At 35.1% G+C, this 14,396-nt stretch overlaps 1 protein-coding gene across 1 annotated transcript; it reads right to left on the bottom strand.

Annotated features, from left to right (window-relative positions):
* Positions 1-354: 354 nt before the first annotated feature.
* LOC125247616 (ubiquitin-60S ribosomal protein L40-like) lies at positions 355-7,112 on the bottom strand. The gene is made up of 3 exons (XM_048159016.1): positions 6,873-7,112; positions 6,479-6,598; positions 355-1,827 (listed from the first exon to the last, which is right to left on the bottom strand). Exons 1-3 carry the CDS (start codon positions 7,000-7,002, stop codon positions 1,724-1,726), a joined length of 354 nt encoding a protein of 117 aa, XP_048014973.1. The 5' UTR covers positions 7,003-7,112; the 3' UTR covers positions 355-1,723.
* Positions 7,113-14,396: the final 7,284 nt, after the last annotated feature.

Below are 14,396 nucleotides of genomic sequence, written 5' to 3'. Positions count from 1 at the left end.
GACAAGATTAGAAATTTTCCACACATGGACAGATAGTCAGAAGCATATCTCCATCTACCACGATGCTGACGCTCGCCCCTGAACTTAGGCACAGGATGTCTTGATAAGTCATGAAAAGGCATTAATTCACAGATGTCACCTGACCAAAGCATTTCTTAAGTAATATAAGTCAGATATTGAAGTGAATTGTTCTTTCTGTCGCTCTGCTGAGGAAGATTTCATTCATTGTTTTGGCAATGAATCCACACAGAGACATTTTGGTACAATTAATAAAGAGTTTGGATGGAAACTGATATTAATAATTAAACGAGTCTAGTTATAGATACGAGAATAAAACACTCATCAATCACTGCAGTGAGCTTAAAATATCACTCATTTTTATTCACTTTAATGACAAAAAAACACTCATTTCTGTCCATTTTAGTGTCAACACAAAGTTAGTGTGTTTCAATTCATGTTCTCTAATAACACAAAATATGTAGTTTAGTTGAATATTAAAGCACTTCCAGAGAGAAAACAAGCATTTAGTCACTCTAAAAACTATAAATAGTCCTTATATAAAATATATATACATATCCTTTATACACACCTTTATAAAAGAATGAATGAAATCTTTATTTCGAACTCGAAAGAAAAAAATATGTACAAATCAATAACATAAAAGAAATTAAAATTTGTGCAATTTTAATTTCTACCAAATCTTTAAACTTTAAAGTGTAATTTTAAACACAGTAAATTGGTATTCTCATGATATCCTAAACTTTGTTTACTACTTGTTAGCTCTCTTTTGTATTGTGCTTAATGTTTTTAAGGTGGTTTTGTACTAAAAAAGAAACCAATAATAAGAATCACACAATGATCATAAATATATTGATACTGTGATCTGATCAGTGTGTCAATTCACAACCACATATCAAATTATTACTAACTCTACTGATACTGTAACGAGAGTTAGTTTTTGTTCCTGTAGTAAAGTTACTCTAGTGATCAGTAGTGATGGCCGTCTGACACCGATGCTCCGACACAAGCTTCGAACTCGACTGCTTCGAAGCTTGCTTTGGTGCGGAAAAACACACGTGACCGATGACGTCCGAAGCAGCAACTGCTTCGGTTCTCTGAGTGAATCACGTGACTGGTTCAGACCAGTCGATACTGCTTCGCGTCGCGAGAGGCTTCGTGACGCGAGACTTTGCTGCGCGCGCGCTTCAGCAGCTTTTTTGGCGCGTAATATGACTATATAGACAGCCAAACTGATGCACAAGATGTGGGTTTGTTGTAGAACAACCAATCAATCAAAGTTTATTTACATCATTCACACAAACCCTAATTACACTCATACAGACATTATTGCTATTTACAATTTCGCCACTAGATGTCACTGAAACGAAGCTTTGAATGAATGAACCCATTTTCAAAACTATTGATGAAGTGGTTCAATACTGGTTCATTGCTTCATTTGGACATCACTATTTATCAGAATGTCAAAGTATTGAAATCAAGTTCTCATATATTCTCTGTGAACTTTATGGAGCTTCATTAAATGTTTAATATTGAGTTTCTCCTGCAGTTCAGATCAAGTGTTTCTGGTTCAGTGTGATCATTATCAAAGACTTTACTGTGAGACATCTGAACAGAATATATGTGAACATTTCAGTGAGATCACACTTTATCTGATCACATCACAGTATCTATATTTTTATAATATATTTTTATATTTACTGAATTATATAATGCAACACGATCCACTGGATTCCTCCTGCCGCATATCAGCCAGTTTATCCATAGACTCAGTCCTGGGAACTCCTTTATCTTCATCTGGAGGTGGACCTGATATGGACCAGAACAACAATAAACTGAATTATAATGTGATTTGAATCTGTTTTACACTCATCATAATACAGTTTATACTAATCAGGGCTTGACATTAACACCCGCCAACCCGCCAAATGCGGGTAGATTTCAGCTGTGGCGGGTAAGACAGCCACTCCCACTAGCCACTTTGGCGGGTTGAATATAATTTCAGTTTACAGCCAAATGATCGTCGAAGATCGTCGTAGCACAAAATTACAATCCAATCACACAATTCGTTATTTAGGCTACGTGCAGTTAGTGAAGGAGGGATAGGCGGAATTGCGCTGAATCACACACAACAAAAGCGCTCTCTCGCGTGCGCTCTCTCTCTCTGTCGCGCGCGCGAACAGTTCTCCTCTATGGCAAGCCAAAAGGTTCAGAATTACGCTATAGAATATACGCGTTTACTATCTAACGCCGTCAAATACTGCGTTTTAAACAGTATTTGCGCCGCAAAATACGCCGTTGTGATTACAAACGACGTAAAAAACGCGCGAAAATCCGTCAATGACGCCGTATTTAACGGCGTTTTAGTGTGCATGAAAAGCGCCGCATTTTACGCCGTCCATCTTGACATACGACGCCGTAAAAAACGCCGTTTTGGCTGCACAGAGCGCGCGTCTTTTACGGCGTTTTGCTTACAGTATAATGAGTCACGCCCATGATTTCCACAGCCAGTAGGTTTGAATGGTTTTCACCCAATCAGTGGTAACTGAGCCAGACTAGACCAATTCAGCACGGATCATTTTAGCCAAAGGAGTCCCTATGAATTGATAGGATATATTTATGTACAATAACCTATAACTATTTTCATCTCTACTAACATTAAACATATTAAAGACTGCACCTCTTTATCATACTTAAATGTATTGCTAAGATTTCATGTTCAGCATACCTGCCCCATTCTATGTGTTTAGCTTATAACCCAGATACTTTTCACGCTAGTAAAAAAACTGAACACTAGCAAGTAATATTTCCAAAACTATGGATTGTCCCTATAACAGAAGCAAGATAGTGTTTAAAAGTTGTGCAACATATATGTGGTAGTTGATAGCCTGTTAAAATGCCCGACTCCCAAACCACGATATGCACGATACGATATGCAACTTGTTTTGTATCTATTAAAATATTGTTGAATTTAGTTTTTCAGTTACATTGTCATATTAGAAAATAAACGTCATAGTAATTATTTTTATATGATAAACATATTCAAAGGCCATCGAAAGACAACATCCAGCTGATTGAGCTATAATAGGCCTATCCATTAAACTCATTTGAAATAAATCCAAAATAATAACGTTATTAAAAAAAATAAAAATAACGTTATATATGTCCATTAAGAAAACTTTCCTGGCTAGCCAAAAACAAAATTTAAAAAATAACGTTTTGGGGACCAAAAACTAACATTCTGGGAACCATAAATTAACGTGCAGGGAACCTTCTGGCAACCCAAATTTGTTAGCTGGGGAGACGGTATCATCCATCACTTGGTCAGTCGCTGGGTGAAGAGGATGACCTCTTCCAGGCTTAATAAACTTATTAAGCAAGGAGATGTGCAGCAATATCTCCTGCAGCACATAGCCTTCTGCAATGAGGAGGATTGTTTTGGAGGGCCAGCAAGTCTTCTTTGCAATCAAAACCTGTACGATTATTCTTGGACTTACTCACACAGTTCCTGAGTTTCGGTTCATTTATGAGACGCGCTCCTTTTCATGTGCAACAAAGGTGATCGCGCCGGCGCTTCCATGTCATGATTAGGCTTATTATGTCTGCTACATTTTTCTTTTTATTTATATTGGATGATGAAACATGGATTAAAATTAAGATACAATTTATACAAAACGAAATTTGTTTTAAAGGAAAGGCTTGCTGCTAAACAAAACTTAATGAAATTATCAAAATGTCTTACCCATGTCTCCCGACATCTTACTAATGCGGTTTTCTTTCCATAATCATTTAAATAAATAATATTTAAATAAATGCTACATGTGTTTGTTTTTTTTACTTAAATTCATGTTTTATTCATATTACATTGTATTCATTAAAAAAAAACATTAGCCTACATTTCGCCATATCCAATATATTTTTGTAGCATGAACTCTAAAATATTTTTGCACTTTCAGTTTAGGGTAGGCTAAAACAAATGACTTTAAAAAAGGCCACCGTTTGTGGGAGAAGTTCGGTCTAAACAAATCGTTAACCGAATTTTGAAGGATATAGTGCAAAATAATTTCCATAATTTTAAAAGATAAAACATAAGTTCTCTGATCTTATATGACTCAAACAAGACAATTAATGATGTGCAACTGAACGGAATGAAACAATAATGAGGAGCGGGAGAACTAAAGGAACACGTGACAAACTGTAAACAAACCGAAAGTTCATGGTGACTAAATTCATAATATTATAGGCCCATGTGTTTCAACGTGTCTGAAGCTCCAAACTATAGACTAATTTTGCTGCTTGTTTACACCTGTGTCCGCTTTTTTAATCTGCTTGCTTGACTGCCCCATTAACATTAATCGTTTGGATATGCGTCAGTTATGTCCATGCATTCAGCTGCCCAATTAAATACCTGTCTGTCATTAATGTTAATCAAACAACAAAAGATGTTAAATAATCTGAAAAATGATTATTTTTAATTTTCTATTGTTTTTGTAATTTGCTTCTTTGTTCTTTTATATAGCCTAACACAAATAACTTTCTCATATAAATTTCTCATATTAGCCCATGCTCATATTGTCCACCTCTTGCCCACCTGTACATACCAGCTGATATACAATGTAGTCTTGATTTGGGTGGTCAATCTGCATTTAAAAGTTTGAAAGGGTTTCTTCTAAATCAAGTAAAATGACTCAAAATAAAGTAATTTAAGCATAACAAAGTCAACTTTAATCATATAAAATGTAATTTACCAACATCAAAATTGTGGCCAGTGAAAATGCTCAGTGGCTAGTAACGTTGGAAAACCACTAGCCACAGTGGCTGGTGAGCAAAAAAGTTAATGTCAAGCCCTGATACTAATATTAATACTATAGAGATACTAATAGAGATCTGTGGGATAATTATATTTCTGTCAGTTTCTGTATGAACATGTTTTACACTATATGTGTTCATCAGTCAGAGAACATTAAAGCAATTATGAAGCACAAAACTCAGTAAAAATATAAACAAACCAATGTTTTGACCAACATTCTGTGAAATCAGGTACAGTAAAACATGATGATAACAGATTGATTTTGATTAGTCTCTCTCAGATGACACAGAAATGTTATAAGAACGCTTTATTAACGTTAGATTATGAAAACATTATTTCTGAATGTTCTCTGAACTTATACTTGTTCAAATGAAGGTTAGTAAACCATAAAGAGAATATTTCATATTATTATTTTACAAACATTATGGGAACTTTACATTTGAATGTGTGAATGAAACAAATAACAAGTAGTAGGCCTAACATTTAAAAACACTATAGACAATAGAGTTGTGACGTTCGCGAACGAACCGATTCTTTTGAACGGCTCATAAACATGAACGATGGGAGCCGAGTCGCGGCTGGAGGGGAGCCGTTCTTTCTGTCGTTCTTTTTTCCTATGCGTGTTTCACACAGATGCACACAAATGAGCTCCTCCGCGAGACAGAACAGTTATAGGGGGAGGGGCGCACCCAGCGCAGATATTAGTTATTAGTTGTGCACGCATCCTTCACGTGAGTACTCCAGTGGAAAAAAACCCTGCGTTCCTCTGTCATTGGGTAGGAGCGGAAGTTGAAGGGGCTGATGTCCTATTTGCAAAGTTTACAGTAGTAATAGTATTTAGTATGTAGACATTTCCATTTTATTTATTCTAATTTTATCTACTTTAAATATTTTTTGTTTTCTATCAAAATGTTCTTGTGTGGAAGTGTTTGTAGTAAAAGCTGTTTTGCACAGAAATTCATTGCAGCCGGCTTTGTTTTTGATGTTTATTTGTGAGTAGGTATTGTATGAATAACAAAAGTCAACGTAGCTTTACACACACACACACACACACACACACACACACACACACACACACACTTTGTACTAAAGGTAAATCCAAAATAGTGATGTCACTCTCTAAGCAGAGGGATTTGTGCAACCCTATGGAATATAGTCCACACATGACAAATGAGGTAATAATCAATATTTCAGAATAATTCAAACTCAGATATTGGTGTGTGATATCCGAGTTTTAATTATTTGACTACAAATCTCACCTCATCATTCCTCCCAGTGATTATTTCCAGGATAAACTGAGATGCCCCCAAGCTGGCTTCTTAAAACTGACTAAATATTTAAAAAGAGCCAAAAGAGCCGTTCTTTTGAACGGCTCTTTGAAAGGAACGGATCGCGAAGATCCGGATCCCCTCAAAGAGCCATAAATCCCATCACTAATAGACAAACATCCAACTGAAATGTTTTAGAAAACGCTTTCCTTGAACAATGTGTAAATAATGTTTCTGTGTTAAAACACAAGCGTGAATTGAGTTTAAGAGCAGAATTCACTAAAGCATTACTAAAGTAAATCACTGTAGAGAAAACAAGTGATTGTCTTGAGTGACAACATGAAGGGTCAGACTGAACACTAGAAATGAACACTGATGTTACCTCCTCCTCCACGTAGACATTTAGTCATGTGTATAATACACCCATTGGATACGCCATAATCGCCGAGTGTACGATCATGGTCCAGTATCTGGTTTCCGTATAGTATTCTCCACTCGTCATCTATGAAAAACAACAACGGCAAACATCAACACATCAACCTCATTAAGAACCGAAGATGAATCATTTCATCATTAATAGGGGTTTCCTGTAGGCTAATTAGCATAATTTTACTATAAACGTCACCGTTAAAAATATGATTACTGTAGTAAATGATGGTTGATTTCTGTAAGGGTCTTTGATCAGATGTGATTAATCGACAACTTTTCCCTAATGTTTAAATCATTTTCGCATGTAGTTATTGTTTGAATGAATCACACAGAAGAGCTCGACTCACGTTCTTCATCATCAGGACGGACTCTTCTTATTAACTCTTTAACAGTCATGTTCTTCAGCTCCTCCACTGAATCCACATCTACTGATAATATTTTTCCTCTTTCGTCTTTTACAAATATTTTGCAGTTCATTTTGCAGAATTCCTGTAGAGTTTAAATCGAAATGAATACTGCGCAGTGTTTTACTTTCACTCTTGCTCAGAGATGACTCCGCCCACTTCCTCCAGCACTCTCTCCCGAAGTGTTTTTATTTGTTTATATTGTATGTAAGGGTTTGTTTGTTTATAATCTTCAATAAAAACACATTTGATGGTCATAACATGATTTATGCATGTGTGAGTAAAACATTTAAAATCATTAACAGCAGGGGTGGATTAAGGTCTGCACACAAACACATTTTCCTCTGGTGATTTGTGTTAGACCCATCTGTAAGATTTTGTTATCAATTTGTTTTATGTGTCAAGTATACCAATGCAGAAAAGATATTGAACATGTGTTTTGTCACTATCACACAATACAAGATTATTGTCAAATAAATAAATGAACTTGAAATGACTTTAGTTCACATGTAGAGATTACAGAATGACCTCCAATAACCCTGATAATGGGTTAAAGTGTTAGTTTACCCTCATGTCGGCTTTCTTTCTTCTGCTGAACATAAAAGAAGATATTTTGAGGAATTTTGGGAACCAGAATGTGTCAGAATGTCTTCTTTCATCTTCAACAGAAGAACGTTATATTTGGAGAGTGAGTGAATGATGACAGAATTTTCATTTTTAGGTGAACTATCGCTTTAAGATAAATAATAACCCATTGCTTTCAGACATAATGATTTAATTGTATTAGGTTTTGCATGTGGATGTAGGCTATATTTAGACATTTATTAGAGACTTTGTCAAAGTTCAGTGTTTTTTGTTAATTTGTTAAGTTGAAATGTCAGTTTTATCATTATTATTACAGTCAAATCTGGACACAGAAAGCATTTCATAACTCATACGGTGATAGCTTGATCAGTCACACAAACGTGATCAGTGAGATCTGTGGTGAAACACTGACAGATTCAGATTCAGTGGCCTTATGGGAAAAATGCTTTACATTCCCAAACAGCTCTGATCACATTATGTTGAGCATTGTCATATTCAGATAGACTTGGTGTTTTTGATGTTGGTGATTCGTTCATTATGAACTACTGTTTTCTATTGTGCATAGGTCTATTTCCACGAAATTCACTTGAGTCATGAAATATTTTACTTTAAGAGGCTGAAGTCAGAATATAGTGAATGTTTTGGACAATATCAGACTTTAATGATCAGATTCCAGCTGTTGCATATATCAGCTAATATTTATAATTATACAATTATTATACAAAATATAATCCATAATTATACAAAACATGAACACGATCAATACATTTATTTCCATTCAAAAGGATGGAAATTGATTTATTAATAATTAAACAAGTCTCTATGAAAATAAAACACACATCAATCATGGTGAGGTTAAAGTAGTTATAATTTTTATTCAGTTAAATGGTAATAAAGACATACAGGTTCATTTCTGTCCATTTTTATATAAACACAAAGTTAGTGTGTCTCAATTCATGTACCTGAGCACTAAAATAACACAAAATATGTAGTTTAGTTGAATATAAAAGCACTTCTAGGGTGAAAACAAGTATTTAGTCACTTTTAAAACTATAAATAGATCCTTTATACAAATATATATATATCCTTTATACACACTTTTATGAAAGAATGGATGAAATCTTTATTTTGAACTCAAACTATTAAAAGAAGAAAAAACACAATAATATGTACAGAATAAACAGCACAAAATTTCGACATATTACATAATTTGAAGCTCTATAGTCTTATCAGACCCAGAATCTGAGACTTAAGTCAGGTGCGTCAGAGAAAATCTACCGCACTTTAAAGTGTGTAATTTTAAACACAGTGAACTGGTTTTCTCATGATGTGTTTACTAAGTAACCTGATACCTGATCACACTATCAATATATTGATCAGGATCATGAGAGACTGAACATTATTTATTCACTGAGGCTGCTGCATATCACATAATAGTTTTTCCATAGAGCAGGACCTGGGAATTATTTCAGCTTCATCTTTTCGTTTGGCTCCTACATGTTCATCTACAGGTGGAGGGTATCTGTGTTTGCATCGTCTTAAAATTGCGATACCTGATGTGAAACAGAGCAACAACTGATCAGAAGCTTTAATTGTGTGAAGGATCAATAATTAAAGGTCTTTTGCTTCATCATAATGAAGTTTTGATTTATATTGCCACAAAATGAAAATCAAAACTCATGAAAGTCAACATTTTAAATGGAACAAAACATAAAACACGTGTTTAAAGATTGTATTTGTGTGTAAATATGGGATTATGGAAAATGTCACAAAAGCTACTATAAAAAAATCATGTCTATAAGAAGATGCTTTAAATACCGTAGAGATCCTGATCACTGTTTCGATATTCTTTGCAGATGACAGCCTTGTGTTTAATGCCATAAGAGCCAAGTGTGCGATTCCTGTCTAGACGCTTGCCTTTGTAGAAAAGTGGACAAGGTTCACTAGGACAAACGAAGAAATCTATGAAATGAACAACAAAATGTTTACATTTACACTGATAGATTATGTTTTGCTCATTAAGATTATGTTTTTGATTCTTTGCAAAGTTCACAGTCTCACTGAGAAGAGCTGAAGCTGCAGTCAAACAATAAGATTTTATTTACAGTTATTAGTCATTTTTACAGAATTGACTTACCGATTTTGATTTCTACTTTTTCAACTCTTGTGTTCTTGAATTCCTCCTTTGAGTTCGCCACAGATATCTCTGTCTTTCTGCCTTTATCTAATAAACAGATATAAAAACTCATTTTGAATGTGCTCGAACTGCTACAGAATTAATGCATGATTAAACAGGAACTGATCCAGCATAAGCATGTGATGCAGTGTTAGTTTCAGTTTCATCTGTGTTCAGTGAGTGTTCACTGTCAGCACAACGTTTGTCTTCATAATCTTTCACCATATAACTTCTTTAGTCTGTAAACTGTATTGCATAAAAATTCTCAGTAACACTTCATTTTGATGGTCCAATAGCTGCACCATGTTTATTTACTTTAAACATCGGATGAAGTGGATTCTCTTTAATACAGATGATGCGTATTGAGTCATTAAATTAGTCATGTCAAAAATGATGATAACCGATGTATTTTTCCATGAATCTGCTATGTTAGCTATTATTGTTTGGTAGCTTGTTCAATACCGCTGCGTGTGAACTGATATTAATATTGTTGATCTATTGTTGTGTTGGGTTTTGCTCAAATATGTAGCTTGATGACGCCAAGTTTGAGCGCTGAATCTCGGGACATGTGGTCTTCACCTCAACAGACGGTGCAAAAGAATCGGGATTGGACTCGGGCAGGAATCATATTCATGGATGCGATTATTAATGTTACTGTAGTGATAATATAATGATAATATAATATATAATAATAATATAATAATATAACTATATAATGATAGTTATAATGTAATTATTAACGTATATGAAGCAGAGCAGGAGCGAGTGTTGTGGAGCGATTGATCAACACACGCCTCACGAGCAGCGGGACTTTTATTATGACACAGTCGCCGGCGCCGCTTCCGCTTTTCCGGTCATGAGTATGAGGAAACACATCTCTGTTTATCATATTAGAGACATTTGAGAGTGTTGAAAATGATGTTAACGTTACTCTGTGTGTTCACTCGGTGGCTGCTGTGAGACACTGTTGTTGTTTTCTGTCTATAAATGTAACCAAACAGTTGTTCCCTTTGTATTAAAACATGTAAATATTAAAGCGTCTTTGGTGTTTCCATGGTTTCTACAAAATAAACCGAGGGTAACGCGGGTATGACGCCATTGACAGGCGACTCCTCACACGTCTTGGTTAAAATTGCAATTTTCTCACGATTTACAAATAGTTGGAATCATTTGGGATATTGTAAGCACTCAAGTGAGCAAAATAGATAACACTGACCTAGTGATTTTTGGATTCTCCAGCTTTGTTGTTGTTGAGCTGCTAAAGCTCCGCCCTCTTCTGGAAAGGGGCGGGAGCAGCAGCTCATTTGCATTTAAAGAGACACACACAAATACTGTGTTTTTGCTCACACCCAAATAGGGGCAAACTTGACAAGCTATAATAAATGATCTGTGGGGGATTTTGTACTGTATATTATACACACTTTTATGAAAGAATGAATTAAATCTTTATTTTGAACTTTACACTATTAAAAGAAGAAAACACACAATAATATGTACAAATCAATAACAGAATAAACAGCACAAAATTTCGACATATTACTCAACCCATTTGAAGCCTATCAGACCCAGAACCAATCATATTCATAATGCTTCTATCCTTTATAAACTGTTGTTTTCTTGGGATTCTCAGTGATTGATACGAGGTCCTCCGTCGTGATTAAAGCATATAGTCTGGAGTCTGTCTGGTTTCTGCTGTGCAGCAATAAGAGACCTTATTCCCAAGTGATAATGTTCAAAAAGGGTCCAGACGTCTACAGTATACAGATTAATGAAGCGTCGACTGTAGACGTTTACGAGGTCGACTGTTTTTGTACTAAAAAGAAACCAGCTACAGTCTACAGTCGTTGCTGAAGAGTGAATAATAAGAGATTGAGAGGATTTCTGTGAACTGAAGCTTGATATTCTGATCTCAGTTCAGATCCACACGTGTTTATGAGATCTGATCTACTGTCAATTAGAAATTCACTCACTTTACTGTAGTCAATCTGAACTACCTGATCACACCATCAACATATTTATGATCACACTATCAATATATGTATCAGGATCATCATCACTACATTAAACATCATTATTCACTGAGGCTGCTGCATATCCAACAGCAGATTATCCATAGAGCGAGACCTGGGAATTATTTCCTCTTCTTCTTCAGGTGGAGGTGGTCTTCGTTTGGCTCCTTCATCTTCATCTTCATCTTCAGTTGGAGAGTGTCTTCGTTTGACTCCTTCATCAACTGAAGATGAAGATGAAGATGAACCTGAATCTGAAGCTGAAGCTGAAGCTGAAGATGAAGCTCTGGCTCTGCAACCTGATGAGGAACAGAACAACAGAAGATCCGTCAGAAACTCAGTGATACTGAATCTTGAATCTGTTCTTGTGTGAAGGATCAATAATTCAAGATGTTTCACACTCATCATAATACAGTTTATATTAATATTATGTAGGAGATCTGTGGGATAATTGTTCATTTCTGTCAGTTTTTGTATGAACATGTTTTACACTAGATGTGTTCATCAGAATGATCAACAATAACACGATTATGAAGATTAAAACTCAGGGAGCATGGTGTTGTGTCCTGTGACGTAGATGCTGACTTCAGAGGAAAATATATGATAGTGAATGTTCAAGGGTGTAAATCTGAATCATATCACACTTTAACTGATGACAGTATGAATATATTTCTGTGGATCATGTGACGCTGAACTGAACTTTATAATACACATCAGACTGTTTCATCAGAGCCAAATGTTCACTAGAGTCCTAGACATTTGTTTACCTTCATCATCATCATCTTCAGAGGAGTATGATTCTGGGAGAGAAACTAAACTGATTATTTTTCCTGTCTATTGTGAAGAATCAATAATTAAAGGTATTTTACACTCATAAATTTTCAGTTTATATTGCCACAAAATGAAGCACAAAACTCATGAAAAAAAGGCCTGATGTGTCTAAAAGCCGTAAACATGGAATTATAAACATGTTTGTAACACAAAACTGACAGAGAAAACAAGCATTTGTGGAGATTTGAGTCAGAAGAGATACTCACAATGGGTATTACATGTATAGGTGCCTGAAATGAAAAGGTCAGTTAGTTTAAGAATATAAAGAAATGCTTTAATTAATGTCAAATACTTGTGTAATTCATACTTCCTCGGCGTACTGCTCTAATCTCATCCTCATGTTCAATCCCGTAGAAACCAAGTGTGCGATTCTTCTTCAGTGTTTTATTTTAAAAACTGCATGTTTTTTGCTCACACCCAAATAGGGGCAAATTTGACAAGCTATAATAAATGATCTGTGTAATATTTTGAGCTGAAACTTCACAGACACATTCTGGAGACGCCAGAGACTTACATTACATCTTGTGAAAGAGGCGTTATAGGTCCACTTTAAAACAATAAAACGTTATGAAGCTCAAAACTGTAAACAAGCCAATGTTTTGGTCAACATTCTTTAAATTGTATGAAATCAGTCAAAAGCTTTAATTGTGTGAAGGATCAATATTTGAAATTTGTTTGTTTAAAATCTTCAATAAAAAATACAATGTAGTTTTTATATTAAATAAATTAGATTTGATTATCATAAAATAAGATTCATGCATGCTAGAGCAAAAACTTTAAAATCATTATCAGCACCAAAGTTGAGAATGTAGTGATTATTCTAATAGTTTTTTCCATTGTCACTTTATTACCAATCCTGTATTTCCCATCACTGACAGTAGAAAGACATGTGGAAGTGTGTCCCGCAGGTGATTCGCAGAGGGAGAAAATCATCCTCACACTCCCCTTTATTTCTTTTTGAATGTGTTATTGGTCTCGTCCTTTGTATAAACTATGGCTATGCCAGGTTGTTAATTTGTGTTTTGTTCAATCCATTAAAAAAAAAACATTGCCAAGGTTTGTTCAGTTCAGATTATGTGAAGCTGTATTGAACTATATAATACACATCAGGCTGTTTCATCAAAGCCAAATGTTCAATAGACTGAGTCCAGGGGCCTCATTTATAAAACTTTGCGTAGATTTCATCCTAAAAGTGTACGTACTCGCAAAAGCTAGATTCTGTGTACATACAAAAAAATTCAGATTTATAAAACCATGCATACGCCAGAACCTGCGCACAAATCCCTTTATAAATCCCAGTCAGCGGAAGATTGTGCGTACGTGCATCTCCACCCCGTCTCCTCCCCGAAATCACCATATATGGAGATTATGACGCCTAGTTTTACTATGCATAACCTCATCTGCATATCATTTCCATACATATTCCCATCCACGTGACATCCACGGTTAACACCGTCAAAGGTACAAGACATTGGAAAATATTAGATATGGACTATAAATGCAATTTGTGCCATACACTACATTGATAAAAGTCATCCAATATCCTCTTTATGTTTTAGAATAAATATATCAAAATATCCATTAAAACAAAATTGTATGAAATGCTTCAGATAAAGGTTTTAGAATAGAGCTGATTCATTCATTTCCACTGGCCAAATAGTATTTTAATAGTTTAAAACAATTCGAATTAAATGTATGCAGTTTTGCTGATAAGGTGAACATATCTTTTAGGAAGTTTATAGGCTATTTTTAGTGGAAACGTATAGGCCTACGTAAAACATTTTAGCTGGTTAAACTTAGAAATGTAAGTTCACCTGCTGCCTTAAAAATGTGAGTTAACTCAACTTGAAGATAAGCTTTGTTTCA

The sequence above is a fragment of the Megalobrama amblycephala genome, linkage group LG15, assembly GCF_018812025.1.
Source record: "Megalobrama amblycephala isolate DHTTF-2021 linkage group LG15, ASM1881202v1, whole genome shotgun sequence".
Lineage (NCBI taxonomy): Eukaryota > Metazoa > Chordata > Actinopteri > Cypriniformes > Xenocyprididae > Megalobrama > Megalobrama amblycephala.
Note: the sequence above shows the minus strand (reverse complement) of the source record. Positions and strands in the feature narration are given on the sequence as shown.